Genomic DNA, 17966 nt, shown 5'->3' with positions numbered 1-17966 from the left:
ACTCGGTGCCGCGCTGTGAGCTTGTAGATTGCTATTTTTCAATAGTTAAAGCACAAAATGTGAATGAATCATTGTACCCAGGGCCCAGACACAGACATTTGGACACCCCTGCACACACTAACACAACACAAAAGCAAGCTTGTGTTTTCTATTCAAGGCAGGTAGAGGTTCGGGTCGCTACATGGCAGCGCCGATCCGACCGATATATCTGAGTCATAGTGTAGGGGCTTTGTCAGAGTACCCATTATACCCGTCTTTCTGTGTCCCGTTTGTGCCTGTACTTACTGTATGTGGGAATATTTTTTGGACCGGTGGCTCTGGACAACTGCATATCCATATATGCCCATATATGGACGTAATTATTCAGGGCCGGACTGGGACATACCCTGGCATCTTGGCCCAGACCGGCCCACCACAACCGGCGCAAACCGAACATAGAAGATCTACAAGCCCACGATGCGTCGAGGCAGCGAAGCGTTGAGGGCTTGTATCAGCTGTTATGTATTTGGGTGGGACTCCTGGGCCACAGTAGCCTGTGATTGGCCAGTATTCAGATGATAGACAAGCCAGTGGGCCAATCATGTGATTTCTCTCTGCTTTGAAGGCCAGTGCTACTGAAAGATTGGCCTTCTTTACTAAGTGGCCGCCCAGCCCAAATATTACTATAACTATCCTAATCCCTAATATCCTAAATGGTGGGGGAAAAAAAGTATAGTCTGCCCGCCGGGCATATGCCCGGTATGCCAGATGCCCAGTCCACCCCTGGACATATTGGTCTGATTGGCGGGACAATGGCGTTGCACCGCACTCCCTCGAGTCCTTGCGAGTGCTGAGTTTGAAGTCAATCGGCCCTACATATTTTATGCAAATAATGTATGTACAATTATAGGGAATAATAGAAAATCTGTGTTACATTTAAACTTAGAGAAATCTATCTTACAAAACCATAATAATTGAGCATTTGCTGTCTTTAGAAACATTCTTTCTCTCCCCGCCCCTCTCTCCTGTTTTTCCTCTGTGTCATATCACCTTATTCACTATATATTTCCTGTCTCTCTGTGTCCCGAGACATAGACACAGTGTGCTTTACAAAAGCAGGAAAAGCAAAGTAGAAAATAAATTGGGAGATGATATCATTTCTCATCATTATTGTTCTGATGAGAGCTTGGGGTGGACTTGGGTTTCCACTAACAAGTGATATATATCTGGACTTATTTATTTGACTGTGTGTGTGTGTGTGTGTATGTGTGTGTGGGTGGATGGGATACTTTTGGCACTTTTAAGACAGTTGATTGCCAGGTATTAATTCCTTCATTCATTCATCCGCCTCTGTCAGGGTTCTTCAGTATTTTTACCTTATTTCGCCGACACGCGGAACACTTCACATGACCAGGATGTAAACAAAGGCTGTCTGTAAGGTCCGACAATCCTTTCTCCTTTTACCCGGAAAAGAAAAATAGTATCCGCAATCATTCGTTCTTTAGTTATGCTCCGTTGGATAGAGCTTGTTTTGACCAAAACCGCAATCTGGGAAAAGAATCTGAGATAAATGCATTTCTCTGAATCTGATAACATTGGAGCAGACATAGAGAAAAAAATCTGGATCGCGGCAGTTCCGGTGGATTGGCAGTAAATGTGTTGCGTATATTTTGATGCCAATACTTTTGTAGATTTACGCAAGTTACTTCACCCATTTATTTTATGCTTTAACTATTGAAAAACAGCAGATATACAAGCTCACAGCGCGGCACCGAGTGCCGCGCTGCGAGCTTGTAGATCTGCTATTTTTGAAAAATCGTGAAAATTAGAATTTTGACCCGATTCTATAAGTGTCTTTTGAATCCTTCTAAGGTTTTTTAGAAAAACCTATGTTTCTGTGTCAGCAATCTGGCCAGCCATCGTCAACGAAAAGGTCCTTTTCACTTAACTGGAGCTCAGTTAGTCTGTTCTTGAGAGACTACTATGTCAGTGGTTCTCAAACCTTTTCATGTGAAGGACCCCCAAACTGATATTTATTTGGCCATGGACCCCCATCTCAAAATATCTAGTTCCAGGGACCCCCCAGAAGCAAAATTTGAGTTACAAACGTTCGCTTTAAAAATACATATATTCAAAGATTTGCAAACATTTTCATGGCTTTTTCAAAAATAGCAGATCTACAAGCTCGCAGCGCGGCACTCGGTGCCGCGCTGTGAGCTTGTATATCTGCTATTTTTCACTGGTTAAAGCATTCAATAATTCTAGACCTAAATGGGTTAACAGAGTAGGCTATTTCTACATTGTGTTAATGCTGCCTGAGTGACTATTGAACAGTGGTGCTGCAGTGATGCAATGTGTTCAGGGATATGAGCTCATGTGTATCTCTTCTCCTTTGGTTAACATGTCGGTGGTAACAGAGACATTTTCATTATGTATGCTGTTATGTATGGGCAGAAACCCTGTATCTCCATATTTCAAAGTTTTGGATTTCTTTTCTTCATATCATACATGAATGTCGCAGAAGTGCTTGTGAAAGGTAGTGAAAATAGCCGATCTAGAGCTTACATAGCTGATCACAAGCTTGTAGATCAGCCAGTTTCACTGTTTTCTTTTTTTTTAAATATAATGATGAAAAATGAATGTTTTGTGGACAAGGTTTCCACATGACAGTGGTGGTATAAAGTGTACGTTCCAATGTTTTCAAAAGGGAAGAATTCACAACTATATACACCACACACAAGCTACATGAGTGCTGCCTTCAGCCTTATTGTAGATGTGACTGAGGGAAATAAGGAAACGTATCCCAATAGAGGCGTGATATTGAGTCTAATCCGACTAGTCTAGTGGCTGAATGTTGTCTATAGCAGTGGTTCTCAAACGTTTTCATGTTGTGTTGTTGTGTGCTTGTAGATTGGCAATTTTTGGGTGAAGGGATTCGGTGTAGACAGGGGGAAAAAAGCGGTCAAAGTACAGCTCTAACACAGGTCCAACCCCGTTCGAACTGGCAGCCCAAATCCAGCTCTAATCTGATTTCATATCCAGATTTGAGTGGGATTGGTTTAATCCAAATCTGATTTGTAAAATGAATGGAATTGGAATTATTTTGAAGTGTTGAAAAGTCGTGATTTCTTTCTTTCTTTCTTTCTTTCTTTCTTTCTTAAATATATTTCTGTTGTAAATGTAGTAAAACTAAAAAAGGGGGTACGTACGCACGTCTCAGTGTTTGGGAAACAGTGGTCTATAGGGGCTTTAAATGGTTAAATACTGTATAGGTACCCTCCAAACTAAGCAGTGTTCCTCCTCCCTGCCTGTGTGTCTCAGGTGGAGTTGACGGGCAGCAGTGCGTTCGACTACATCCACCCGGGCGACCACGTGGAGACGGCCGAGCAGCTGGGCATGAAGCTGCCTCCGGGAAGAGGCATCTCCCTGTCCCAGGGAACAGCCAATGAGGACGCAGCGTCGTCCGCCTCCTCGTCTTCGCACTCGGAAACGCCCGAACCAGGTAGGACTGGAGGAGATGGAGGGGAAAAAACGGCCAATGACACGAATGGACGACAAACATGTGTGATCGTAGCCTGGCGTTGCTCATACTAATTCTTCACTGCGTGTCGGATATTAGTCTGGACTCGGGAGCAGTGGTTTAAAAAAAAAAATCAAGGTGACTTGCTCTTAATTGCTCCCTCTGAACTTCAAAGGGGTTGTGAGCTGCGGTAATTGATTGAGCCATACAAGTGTCAATAGCTCGTTAGTTCAATGAAAGCATCAAAGACTACGACCTGTTTGATGTCTGTAATAGAGTGGAGGGGGTAATGTGCTGTTCTGGTACCAGAAGCAACATGTTCTCGAATGGATTCCTTTCATTTCCCCTGAACTTTTACATATGATTTTCTTATAAACATTGTCATGAATACTTTATGGTTCCTGTCGCTAGTTTAAAGCCTCGTTTCAGTCCTCATGATATGTGTGGCGGCATCTATTGTTAATAGAAAGTGTTTTGAGCAAGGTGCAGATGACAAGTATCCCTGTGGTTGCACGTGACCGTTGGCAGCCAATAGCATTCGAGATGGTACGATTTCTACCAATGAACGTTGATTTCCACAATGATGGTGGCACCCGTACAAGGGCAAAAAACGTCATTTTCGCAGCATACCAATGGCTTCCCACCGTCCATATTTTTTACAGTCTATGATGCTGCCTAGGCCTGTCCATCCTGTCTCCGACCACCGAACCTTTCGTCGGAAAGGTACGGTTCAACTAGCAAAGTGACTTCACTCGTGACTCCTGAAAAGCAATAGGTGGCCTCCACACTAGGCGCGGTCACCGCCTCCTAGCAATTCATTTTCAATGAGAGGCGGGCGGCTTTTTCCGCCGCGCAGCAAAGTTTTGGGGCGGCGAGGCGAGCCGTGAAATCCACCGCAAGCGTGCTTGTTTGTGCATGCGTACGCGGGCGGTGAGAGATCGATTGTGTTCATCTTTGTGAAATACCACACAGCGTTTACTCACTGAGCGAGTGTGTTTGTGTCTCACCGCGGTGCGGCCACCGCTGATCCTAGCGGCAGCCCCGACGGCAACCGCTCCTAGTGTGGAGGGCACCTTAACCGGAATTTGAGTTTGGAAAGCTGCATGACTTTAAGTCTCAACTCTCCAACCAAAAGTTAGGTGGTCGGACGCAGTATGGACAGGCCTTTACTTTGCATTTCTAGATCAGCCTGAAAATTCACGGAGGTTGTTTGGTTTTCATCACGTTCCTGAGCCAGTCATTTGATCATACTTTTTAGCAATTAGAAAATAGCAGATATACAAGCTTTTTTTTTTTTATCATGAAAATTGGTCAATAGGAGACCCCCCAGTAGGGGAGAGATGGAGGGATGAAGGATGGGGAAGGCAGGAGAGAGAGATAGGGATGAGGGAGGAGAGAGGGAGAGAGAGCGAGAGAGGGAGAGGATCCAGAGGGCAAGGGAGGAGGGGAAAAGGTCAATAGTAGTAGCTTGAACTTTGGGAAGTCAGAGAAGAGAAGAGAGCGACAGAGGCAAGGTAAAGGTCAATGAGAGAGAGAGAGAGAGAGAGAGAGAGAGAGAGAGAGAGAGAAGGTCAGATGAGGATGCAGGAAGGATGGAGGGATGGACGGACGGACGGACGGACGGAGGAGAGGAATAACTGAAAGTAGGAGGCACCACTAGGCATTGGTTGAACCGTCAACTCTGACAGTATTGGTCCTCTCCTCTCCTCTCCTCTCCTCTCCTCTCCTCTCCTCTCCTCTCCTCTCCTCTCCTCTCCTCTCCTCTCTCTCTCCTGTGTATTTAATTAGCGGACAGATTGTAAATCAGAGCACATGCTCCGCGGTGGTACAGAAGCCTGAAAAGGACATATTTCTCATCGGAATTCTTTCCACTTACCTACCACACACACACACACACACACACACACACACACACACACACACACACACATGCACGCGCGCAGACTCCCATCACCATATGTCATAGACTTTTGCCTTCCAAACATACTCCCCTGACACCCCACCACCCATTTACACCCCCTCCTCTCTCTCTCCCTCTCTCTCTCTCTCTCTCTCTCTCTCTCTCTCTCTGACATGTGGTGATGATAATTTAAGTATTAAGGGGGTAAAATCCATTTATAAATTAAACAAAAAGACTGGATATCCATCTGAGTCTCTCGCTCACTTCATCAGCTTGTACAAACAGAGAGAGAGAGAGAGAGAGAGAGAGAGAGAGAGAGAGAGAGAGAGAGAGAGATGGTCTGGGTCTACAGAGAGAGACGCTGGTAATTAGATCTGCCGTGGAATTCTTCTTTCCTTCCTCGTCCGTGGTTTGGTGGGCTGATTGGAGAGGATGGAAGCTGTAAATTAATTGGAAGTTCCTTGTGTTTTTTTTTCTTCCTTCCGTTGTCATTCTCTCTCTTTCTCTCTCCTTTCCGCTCCCTGGGGTTTCCTCCTTGTTCATTTCTTCTCGTCCTCTCGTCTCCTCCTGTCTTTCTTTGCAAACCCCCCCCCACACACACACACACACACATTCTGGTGGACATTGAGTTCAATGGACGGATATTTGTAACCTTTTCAGTTCAGTGTGGACGTTTTCTTTCCCTTTTCTGATTGGACAATATAATGTCCAGGACATGACAGGATTGGACATGCTGCACCTGACATTATGTAATACTAGTAAGACGCCTCAGGGCGCCAATTGGCGCGTCAATTCTTGGCCATCTGGCCAGTGACGTATATCGGACCAGTTACCCAGGGTACCCCTGGTACCCATATATGGAGATCCATGTACTGTATATGGAGATATGCTGTGAGAGCCCAAACATGCTTACTCAGTTATTCGGTATGTGAACGTCCTATGATGTCTATGACATCTGACATCACATCCTTTTATGCCCATACATGGAGATCCCTGTCTATAGAACCAGCCACACAGATATGAGCTGTCTTGGCCATCTGTCTTGGCCATATATGGATTCTGTTAGTGTGGTATGTGGCCGATTTGGCCTCCATATATGGGCATTCCCATATGAAGTCCTGTTAGATATGGGCTTAATATTGATTACATCAGGGAACTCCATATATGGGCATAAAAGGGATTCTGTTAGTGTGACATGACATCACAGTGAAGCCAGAGCGTGATGTCAGAGCAGCAAACCCATTCTGTTCAGAGTGGTTCCCCTGACAGCCCAGTGACATCAGAGCATGATGTCAGAGCGACAAACCCATAGAACCACAGACAAACCCACAGAACCACAGACAAACCCATAGAACCACAGACAAACCCATAGAACCACAGACAAACCCATAGAACCACAGTGTCAGGCGTGACAGACAGAGATACATACATGCATACGGACAAGCTGTGACCGTTCACATACTAATCTGTGACCTACGGTCTCAACTAAACTGCGACCTACAGTCGCAATAAATTGTAAGACAGAATTCATTTCCAGAAGCAGTGTGATTCTGGAAACTATGTGCCAAAGGATCTCTATGTAAGGAGAAGGGTGGACTGGGCACATACAGTAGGTGGGCTGACTATACCAGTGGGCCTGTGGGCCAATGTGTCGCTGCCTCGTGTCACTGCCTCGGCATTAGATCCTGATCCCGTGCTAGATAGGCTGGTTTAAAAAAATGGATGCTCCTGTTGTTAATAGAAAGTGTTTTGAGCAAGGTGCGGATGACATTGGACCGAGGACGGACCTGGAAAGTTGTTTAAAGTTTGACGGCCCAACTCTCTGCTGGCTTATAATATATGAGAGCTGAACGCGGACTCTCCCGTATCGTTTTAATTACGCTCCTCTCTCATAAAGTATTTAAAAGTGAAGCGTTAGAATACCAGTTGACCTCGGAGGAGAGGGACGTCTGTCTTTGAAGTATGTTCCTCCATCGCTCTCTCTCTCTTCTTTACTCTCTCTCTCTCTCTCTCTCTCTCTCTCTCTCTCTCTCTCTCTCTCCCTTCTTCTCTCTCGCAAGGTCATCGTCTTTTTAAACACTGATGCAATTTGACCAAAGATGAGTCACAGGCCTGTGTGTGTGTGTGTGTGTGTGTGTGTGTGTGTGTGTGTGTGTGTGTGTGTGTGTGTGTGTGTGTGCGTGTGCGTGTGCGTGCGTGTGCGTGTGCCTGTTAAAGAGGCGGTGCCATAGTTTTGTACGAGTCTATGGAGTTAACATTACTCTAATAGACCCCCTGCTGTGTTTACAATGTGCACATTTGTCTTCCCTGTGTATTTTTGGTTTATTCCTGAAAGCTGAAAGCATCTGAGTCAAAAGGCCCGATCAAAAAAACACTGAGTTAATGACATCATGAACTCAGCCCCTCCCCTTTTACCATACAACCAACAGCTGTGGGTGTGGCTAACTTCAGCTGGGTCACCACCCACCTGACAACCAGGCATACTTAATGAACTGGTGGGTGTGGCCACATAAAAACATAATTTTAACACTTTGTTTAACATTTGTAAACTTTGTTTTGCGGTGCAACCACAGGTGTGTTTCGACCTTTTTGGTCTTCGTCAGCGTTGAGTGCTGGCGACTTTCTCTTTGCCACTGACATAGAAACATTGTTTTTCAAAAACTTTATAAAGATTTTAGAAGACCTTTATAAATCGGGTTGAAATATTCAAAGACGCGCACCGATTATTATTTTTTTTAATATAAGCAGATCTACAAGCTTGCAGCGCGGCACTCGGTGCCGCACTGTGAGCTTGTATATCTGCCATTTTTCATGGCTAAAGTATGAGTTTGTGTTTCAGGGCTTTGCTTCCAAGGTCAAGGTCATTGCCACTATAAGCAGAAAAGGATTGTCTATAATGCCTTCCATCACTGTGTGATTTGAATGAAACCTCAGACAGAGGATCGCCCAAGGTCGAGGACAAAGTTCAAGGCCGTTTTTACTACAATCTGGAAACTCTTCCAGTAAAAAATGTCAGGTTCCAGTTCACACTTTATTTTTTTATTTTTTTATTTTTCTCATGTATGTGTTCTCACCAGGGGTGTAGCGATTTGCAAAAGCAAAATATCGTACCGTTTTGGTTTTGTATCGTATCGGTATCGTTTTACAATGCAGAATCGGTATTGAATCATTTTAAAGTGCAAATAATTGATTGTATGGAAACTCAGTATTAACAAGTAGGTCGGGAGTGGCTTATTGTCGGTAATAGCCTGTAACACGCGGGAGTCTGTCCCCGTTACAATGCGCTAGACCCCTGGGAGATGGACTGCTGAGGTGGAGAGCCACACCTACCATCAGCTCCCAGTACTTGCCGCACGACAAGCCGTGCTACTCATACGCTGAGTTGGCGGTGCCCGGAATCGAACCCATGACCTTGCGGTACAGAGGCGAGAGCTCTACCGACTGAGCTACCCAGGCACTCAGTATTTGTGCCTTGTATTTAGCAATTTTAAGAAGGAAAATGAAAAAGAAGGGTTTAATTACTTTTCCATTCCATATAGCTACTCTTGGTCTATCGATACATGTGTGTAATCTCTGTGTTCAGGTCAAGGTGCGGGTTTTCCTTATGTTTAATCTCCATGTATTTGCTAGAGAATCACAGTGTTTACTTATTTATATCCATAATAATAGATTTTTCCCTTAAAAACATGTACTATTGACACGTTTCACACATGAATATTCGTAGCAGTAACTTTAATATTAATAATTTACTTTAAAAAAGTCACGTTATTGACATTCATTTACAGTCACACTGCAAGGTCAGACTCAAACAACCCAGTACTCGACTTAAGCTCGGCAATTCATTTTCACTCATTTCCAATTAATCAGCCAGACAATTTAGTCACCAAAAACGTGAAACGTGAATGTTAATTTTCACTAATTCTTCTTACGTTCTTTTGATAAAGTGCAGATTTAATTATCCCAGCGTTAGCGGGGGCTCATTTAGACGTATTAAAATACGAGAAACGCTGAATGCTAATGTTAGCGATTTCTCCCACGTCTCCCCTGACACAGTAAAATCCTCAGTGCAAATTGGACCATTCATAACTCTGGGAGTCCACAAATGTAACCAAATGGACCCTTGACGGGTCCACTTGGTTACATTTTTGTGCACTCTCCGAGTTAAATTAACACTCTGTTTTTCACGGCATAAGTTCTCCATTATTAGCTCCAGACATTTCTTAATTGTCCGCAACTCCACTTATTTTAACATCATAAGTCCTTGATTATTGTTGCTAATTATGCTATTAGCACAGTGACTGCTGGAATAATTCCTAGTAATCGCACACATTTATCATAATTAATCCGGTTTACCTCCATTTAAAGTCACGTTAAGGGTCTCTCGTCTCCCAAGGACAATGTCCTATAGATGTTGTGTTCGTGAGCTCTGTGTGTGTGTGTGTGTGTGTGTGTGTGTGTGTGTGTGTGTGTGTGTGTGTGTGTGTGTGTGTGTGTGTGTGTGTGTGTGTGTGTGTGTGTGTGTGTGTGTGTGTGTGTGTGTGTGTGTGTGAGCGTGCGTGCGTGCGTGCGTGCGTGCGTGCGTGCGTGCGTGCGTGCGTGCGTGCGTGCGTGCGTGCGTGCGTGCGTGCGTGCGTGCGTGCGTGCGTGCGTGCGTGCGTGCGTGCGTGCGTGCGTGCGTGCGTGCGTGTGCGCGCGCGCGTTTGTATAGGTTAAACCTTTTGTACCTTATGTGGTTTCTTTACTGGGTTGTGTGACACAAACCAAGTGACAATTTAAATGCAAATATAAAACAATTTCTTTCAACAAAAATATCTATATATAAGCCGAACAGATCTACAAGCTCAGAACGTGTCTCTATGCGAGGCATTGTGAGCTTTTAGATCGTCTATTTTTCCTTTGTTTCATTGAAAATGTAGTATGACGATACAGGGAATTAGTCTCCTTTTAAAACTTCTAGGCCAGCGGTTCCCAACTGTATATTATTTGATATATAAAAAATAACATTCTCGTTTGGGAATCTCTTCCGTAGGCAGTACCAGACGCACGCTAAGCTGTGGTATAAGCGTCAACAACGCACACATTAGCATAACGCTGCGCTGCCCACTTTATAGCACTCAGACCTTTTCATCCACAAGTACGTCTAGAAGAGAGAGAGAGAGAGAGCAGAGTAGACACACTCCACACACCGCTCTCTCACAGAGAATCCATCACAATAGGACCAGCTAAAAGTCCTCAAATTAATTAAACTGGAGCGTCGGCGCTGTTAAAGAGTCATAAAAACCCACTTGAGCCCAAACAAAGAGCTTCCCCTGGCCTGTAGGATTGCCACTAAAAACAAAATTAGCCGTCTGGTTCGTTAAGTTCGTTAGGTTTCTCGCTACGGACGTGCGACTCGCGCACTCTCTCTCCGGAGCTAATTGGAAATCTTCAGGGTGCACAATGGGCCAATCAGGGGCTATTATTATTTGAGTTTTTTCTTTTAATTAGGTTCCTTAACAAGGACAGATAGGTCTACAATGGGGCTGTCTGGGAGGTTGATACACAATGGCAGAAGAGGACAGCTGAACAGCAGGGCTCTGGGTGCTGATACCAAGAACCCATCCTCCATGACGTCTGCTTGTCAGGAGGTTGAGAACACTTTAGGACAGGGGTCTTCAACGGGGGGTCTGGGACCCCTAGGGGTGTCCTCAGAGTTACTACAGGGGGTCCGCCAAATCTTTGTGTGATAGAAAGAAAAAAAGAAAATCTCCTTTTAGCCAGATTCTTAACCAGATTCGGAGAACTTTGGACAAAAGTAGCTTCCTCTTCCATCGGTGCGTGAATGGGTGAATTTGAAATACACTGCAAAGTGCTATTTTCAAACATTTTGAACTTTTACTTTTGGTGCTTTAAGTACTTTTTGATGCCAATACATTCATACGTTTACTCAAGTACATTTTTAATTCTGGACTTTTTCTTGTAACAGAGTGCATCTATATTACAGTATTGATACTTTTACTTAAGTGAAGAATGTGAGTACTTTTTCCACCACTGCAGAGTACATACAGCACACTACTCTGGTTCAGCCACATTATGTGCGCATTCGTGGAAATAAAGAGAATTATAATGGAGTAAGAGAAATAGACAAATAAGAGGCAGGTGGTTGAGAGAGAGGGAGGCAGACAGACACATACAGTAGGTACAGGCGGACAGACAGACAGACAGGCAGACAGACGGACGGTGCAGTGAGCCTCCGGGCTGATGTGCTGGCTGGCAGACAGTGGCAGCAGGCGGGGTCGGAGGTCACACAGCTACGGTGGCTGGTTGAGGTCATGTTTGCTCAGATGAGATGCTTTCACTTCCACATAGGGACACACATACGCACGCGCACGCATGCAGGCGTGCACGCACACACAAAGGTATATACTGACTTCAGAGATGTGCACGTACAGTACACATGCATGCATGTGCGAACACCCAGGTACATTACGCACAGATGGATCAACACACATGCGCTGTGTGTGTGTGTGTGTGTATGTGTATGTGTGTATGTGTGTGTGTGTGTGTGTGTGTGTGTGTGTGTGTGTGTGTGTGTGTGTGTGTGTGTGTGTGTGTGTGTGTGTGTGTGTGTGTGTTATGTTAGGTCATTGAAAGTCGAGTGGATTTTTTTCTTTTTTTTTAAGAAGGGCCAGACTGCCTGAGTCTGCCTCCTGGCTATATGAACACCCCCCCCCCCCAACCACACACACACACAACACACACACACACACACACACACACACACACACACACACACACACACACACACGCCACCCATTTTGCGATGACAAGACTCACAAACTGATATACAGTGATGAAAACCAAATATTTCTATAAAGAAGACAGTAGGGAAGCTGAGAGAGCGTGCGTGCGTGCGTGCGTGCGTGTGTGCGTGCGCACGCGCTTGTCTCAGATTGTATTCTCTCCCATCTGTCCTTCCGTCAGAACGCATTGACTCAATTACAACAAACACAACTCATCCTCTCCAGTTCTGTTCTTCTCTTCTCCTCTTTTTTTTCTGCTGGTTGCATCACCCTCTCCTTTCTTGTTTGTCATTCTTTCATCAGGAGAGATGAGAGAGAAATGGAGGGAGAGGGGGGGGAGGGAGGGAGAAGAGAGGGCGAGAGGCAATGCCATATATTCCACGATTTTTGCAACCCATTTTCACCCGGTGCCAATTATCTAATGTAATCCTGGGCTCTATACACTCCCTCTGACAGTGGTGTGCAACGGACTGACCTCATGCTTCCTTCTATGCATGAGGAGTCCAAGCCGCTTGGTTTCACCTGACAGGGGGGAGTTTCCCCGATTTCCTTCCACGTAGCGTGTGGAAGGAACACGTTATTCCAACCAGTTATTTTCCAGACTCAGACACCCCGGCTGGCCAGGGGGAGGCAGTATAGAGACCAGGATTACTGCATGTTTTTTTTGTGATTGATTGATTGATTGATTATCTTATTGGACAAAAATAGAGAACAGTACAAGTATAGTCAATACAATTGAAATGCAGTACAGTACAAGTACAGTTAAACACCCTGCCTAAAAGGAACATCCCAAATAAGACTTTTTACTGTCTTTTTTTTTTTTACGTTGGAAGCCCTCTGTATTTAATTCATGAACATAATAAATAGCAATAAATAACATACAATAATATCGCAGTTATAAACCGTGTTGGATATCGCTACTTTTTGAGGGTAACGATACCCTCTGAGGGTACCTAAGAGACACAGCAAAATATGTTAATACAGCATCAATCATTTGAACCACTTTATCCATTTTGACTATTAAAACATAACAGACCTACAAGGTTAAAAGTAAAAAAAAAATGTATACGTTTTTATTTAACACAAATAGTTTCTCCTGTGGGTCCCTGGCACAAGACATTTTCTGTGTGTGTGTGTGTGTGTGTGTGTGTGTGTGTGTGTGTGTGTGTGTGTGTGTGTGTGTGTGTGTGTGTGTGTGTGTGTGTGTGTGTGTGTGTGTGTGTGTGTGTGTGTGGGTGTGTGTGCATGCGTGTTTTCAGAAAATAAGCGACATGCCAGCGTGCAGGGGCGTCACAAGGGGGGGAAAGTGGGACTGATTTACTAAGGCCCAAGGTGGAGGGGCCTTAATTATATTGAAAAATAGCAGATATACAAGCTCACAGCGCGGCACCGAGTGCCGCGCTGCAAGCTTGTAGCTCTGCTATTTTTGAAAAGTAGTGAAAATGTGTGCAAATCTTTGAATATATGTATCTTTTAAGCGAACTTTTTTAACTCAAATTTTGCTTCTGGGGGGGTCCCTGGAACTAAATATTTTGAGATGGGAAACATAGGTTTTTCAAAAAACCTTAGAAGGATATGAAATATTCAAAGACTTGCACGCATTTTCAGGATTTTTTCAAAAATAGCAGATCTACAAGCTCGCAGCGCGGCACTCGGTGCAGCGCTGTGAGCTTGTATATCTGCTATTTTTCAATAGTTAAAGCACAAAATAACGCGTAAGAATGCGTTTCCAGTCTAAAAAGGTTAAACCCCCTCAACCCTATGAAGAACATTCATGGGGGGCCCGCAGTGAATCCTTGTACCCAGGGCCCAGAATTGGGTGTGACACCCCTGCCAGCGATTGTATATCAATGCTTCAGATGGGCTTTTCATCACCTGGAGCCCAACAGGGATATAAACCTGAACGCTCAGAGTGTGTGTGTGAGTGCGTGCGTGCGTGCGTGCGTGCGTGCGTGCGTGCGTGCGTGCGTGCGTGCGTGCGTGCGTGCGTGCGTGCGTGTGTGTGTGTGTGCGTGCGAGCGTGTGTGTGCGTGCGAGCGCGTGCGTGGGTGAGTCCCAGTGGGCTGTCTGAGAGCATACAGCAGCCTTGTCAACACACACAAAAACAATATTGTTTATTTCACCTCTACACCCCAACAAACACACATGCTATTTGTCCTCCATACATTGTCACACACGCGCGCATGCACGCATGCACGCACGCGCACACACACACACACACACACACACACACACACACAGTCACACACACACACACACACACACACACACACACACACACACACACACACACACACACACACACACACACACACACACGCGCACACACACTGAGAGATCACATGCAGTGCAACACAATGGATGCTGTCAATTTCTCCTCCATCCTTTATTCTCTGAATTGAAAGAATCTGCATATTGTTACATCTAATGTTGTAGCTGTGGGGCAGAAACATTGTTTCTCCACACATTTGTTTATTTCATTTTATTTTTATCATAACTTAATGCCTCTTGTCAGGTGGAAACCCTGTATGTATTATCTATTATTTTATAATCACAGATTATATTCACAAAATGCAGAAATATTTTTTTCCTGAAAAAACACATTTAGCCTGGTATCCTTATTTTTGTCAAATGTACATTTTTTTAACATTTTTTACATTTGTATATTCTTAAAAAACAAAAAAGAGTGAAAGTGTAGCACATATTGTAATAGAAGCTCAGAACACATTGCATTTTGACATGGTATATATAGGGATTATACATACAAAACATACAGTACTTTAAGCATTCCGTAGATACATTTTTGGCCATTTGAAAATAGACGATCTACTGTACAAGCTCATAATGGTCTGCGAATCGCGATGTGATGCATTGTGAGCTTGTAGATCTAGTGAAATGGGACATTCTGCATAAGGAGTACTTTCTACCTTTGGTACTTTAAAGGGATATTTCACTTTCAAACTCCCTTTTTTATCTATAATTTTTATCCCACAATGTTGCAACCCATTTTTCAACTAGTGCCAATCATGTAATCCTGGGCGCTACACTCCCTCTGCCAACCTGTGGAGAGCAACAGACTGACCTCATGTTTCCTTCTATGCATGAGTAGCCCAAGCCGCTTCTTTTCACCTGACAGAGGAGAGATTCCCCGGTTGGACATAACGTGTGGAAGGAACACGTTATTCAGTTCCTTTCCCCTCCATCAAAAAAACCTTTGGTCATTTTATTGTCTATTCGGGCTTTTAGGAACACCCATGGGACAGTTTTTGAATTGCTACACCGTGATGACATCCGCCTGATTATTCAAGTAAATGTTGAATTCCGGATGTTTAATACATTGCAGTACTGATAATTTCACTTTACTTTTTCACCACTGCGTCCTCACAAGTGTTGTAGACAAGCACACACACACACACACGCACGCACGCACGCACGCACGCACGCACGCACGCACGCACGCACGTACGCACGCACGCACGCACACACACACACACACACGCGCTCAGCCACGCACCACAACAGGTGTTGATCGAGTGCGTCTGCGGTCGGCCTGCTATAAGACAAATAGTTTTTAATCACGAGAGCGGCTCGTTTGTTCTCATACCGAGTGGCTCCCCACTTTTAGCCCTGAATTAACACCTCCCGCCTGGCCTGCACCGCGTGAGTTAACAAACACCCATCAATCTCGCTGCGTGGCGCTCCCATGGCGCCTGCCTCTCTCTCTCTCTCTCTCTCTCTCTCTCTCTCTCTCTCTCTCTCTCTCTCTCTCTCTCTCTCTCTCTCCCCCCCCCCTCTCTCTCTCTCTCTCTCTCTCTCTCTCTCTCTCTCTCTCTCTACTCATAGGGCTCTATCGCTTTCTTGCCCCGCCTCCCTCTCTCCCCTTCTGTCTCTGATAAAGATGATGTACGGCGGTAGTTTTATACAAAGCAGGGAGAAATGATGCGTCTCAGTGAGAGAACTCTGCAGACCTCAGACATAAGAGAACGTTTCTTATGCCCATAATCTGAACTGTGTCTGGGTTTCATGCCTTCAGTGGAATTGATTCTCTGAGATGGAGATTTGTATATATTAATATATATATATTTTTTTTACTGCAGTTATTTTGCTTGTAATGTTCCGTTTTCATTTGAACTCCTAATAAGCCGGAGTCCTTTTTAAGAAGCACATACAGTAAAACGAGCACATTGCCGCTGTAAATCACCGTTATATGCTGTAGTGAAGGTTTAGGAGTCCGTTTTTCACTGAGCCGGATTTAACTGTATGTCGTCTGTATACTGCAGAGCAGAAACCTCTTATCTCCAACTGTTTGAAGTAAACATTCTTTTTTTTTCTTCTTTTTTTTGTAAATGAATGCGAAAAGTGTCAGACAAAAGGATCAAAAGTAGCAGATCTGCAAGCTCCAAACACGGTGCCAAGCGAAGCGTTTTGAGCTTGTAGATCTGCTACTTTTGCTGTTTTTTGAGTTTGCCATAATGACTAAATTGGGGATAAGAATTGGGTACAAAGCAACAACAACAAAAAGGTTTGTATAGGGTTTAGGGTTAACTGTCATTGGCTTTGTCTGTGTTGAAACATTCAAATACATGGTAAATTGAATAAAATTGCAAAAATATAGCTGCTTTAATTGGTTTATGTTGTTGAATAACCCAATTAAAACAAGCTACCCTGGCTCACGATGATGAAGATAAGGTAAGATGTTTACCATTTATATTTAATCAGAGTGTTCTCTTAATCGGGGTGCCATCAAATTATCGCTCTGCGGGTAAACACTCATTAACGTTCAAGACAAATGCATACGTGCCAGCCAGACTGTGTAGACTGTAGATGGTGTTTTGTTCTGTTTTGCCCCTTCTTAAATCTTAATAGAACTTCAAGGGCAAATATGTGAGGTTTCATATAGATCGATATGATGAGAGAGAAATGCAGAAGAACTCAAGAGTATAGAATAAGTGTTCTGGGAAAATCATCGCTCTATCTCACATCAAAATAATGTGATGTTTGATTAACCAGCTCAACCCTACAACAGTGTATACTTTGCTGTGTGATCAATAGTGAAAATAACCAAAGGTCTATATTTTCTTCTTTCTCTCTCTCTCTCTCTCTCTTTATTGGAAAACATTTTAGGAAACCTTTGCGTAACACTACAGTAATTGCTATGCATCCCATGTCCACTTAATTATATTATGATCTGCTTATTACAACTATAATTATACAGTGTTATAAGCGGAGTGTAGTTGGCGACGGTAATTTTTGTGTTGCGTTGAATCCTGTGCCCGTTCAGAGTATGGAAGGGAAGGAATTGCGGGCTCCCCATTAGCTTAAAGGAGTGCCAATGAGGAGAAAGTCATGACAAAGTCACGACTAGCCCAGTGACTGAATATAGACCAGCTTACTTCACAAGCTGGTAAAAAAACTTTATTTCTCTGGTGAAGTTTTGCTGTTTCCAGCAGTGTTGAAATAACAGTTAAAATGGGGGAAGTGCACAATCCACGCAAACCAGCACATCCTGTCAGTAGGTCCGTAAAACCTCAATTTCTATTACCCCCCCCCCCCCCCCGGCTCCACCGGGTGCGTCGAGCGTCGCGTCAACGTCAACGCTGGGAACGCTCCCGTTTTAATTAATGAAGGGTGCTCCACTGCCGACGTCAACGTCAGCGCCGGACGCTCAAATTCGCCCCGGTTCTTTTTTTGACGCCGTCCGACGCCGGCACGACGCCGTCATTTTGGTGGATCCCTAGCCTTAGCTAACTTCAATGCCTATGGCTGACCTGCCCATATATGGAGG

At 44.3% G+C, this 17966-nt stretch overlaps 1 protein-coding gene across 1 annotated transcript in view; it reads left to right on the top strand.

Moving 5' to 3' along the window:
- The window catches only part of npas3 (neuronal PAS domain protein 3), a gene marked incomplete at both ends in the record, with an annotated part of 476542 nt that overhangs the window by 367863 nt on the left and 90713 nt on the right, over window positions 1-17966 (top strand). Inside the window, one exon of the mRNA XM_080750653.1 lies at window positions 3301-3481. Within this exon, the coding sequence (XP_080606779.1) occupies window positions 3301-3481 (181 nt within the window). The remainder of the gene's footprint in view (window positions 1-3300; window positions 3482-17966) is intronic.

Source organism: Nannobrachium achirus (genome assembly GCF_963921795.1).
Source record: "Nannobrachium achirus genome assembly, chromosome: 20".
Taxonomy (NCBI): Eukaryota; Metazoa; Chordata; class Actinopteri; order Myctophiformes; family Myctophidae; genus Nannobrachium; species Nannobrachium achirus.
The sequence above is the reverse complement of the archived record's forward strand: the minus strand, read 5'-3'. Positions and strand labels throughout refer to the sequence as shown.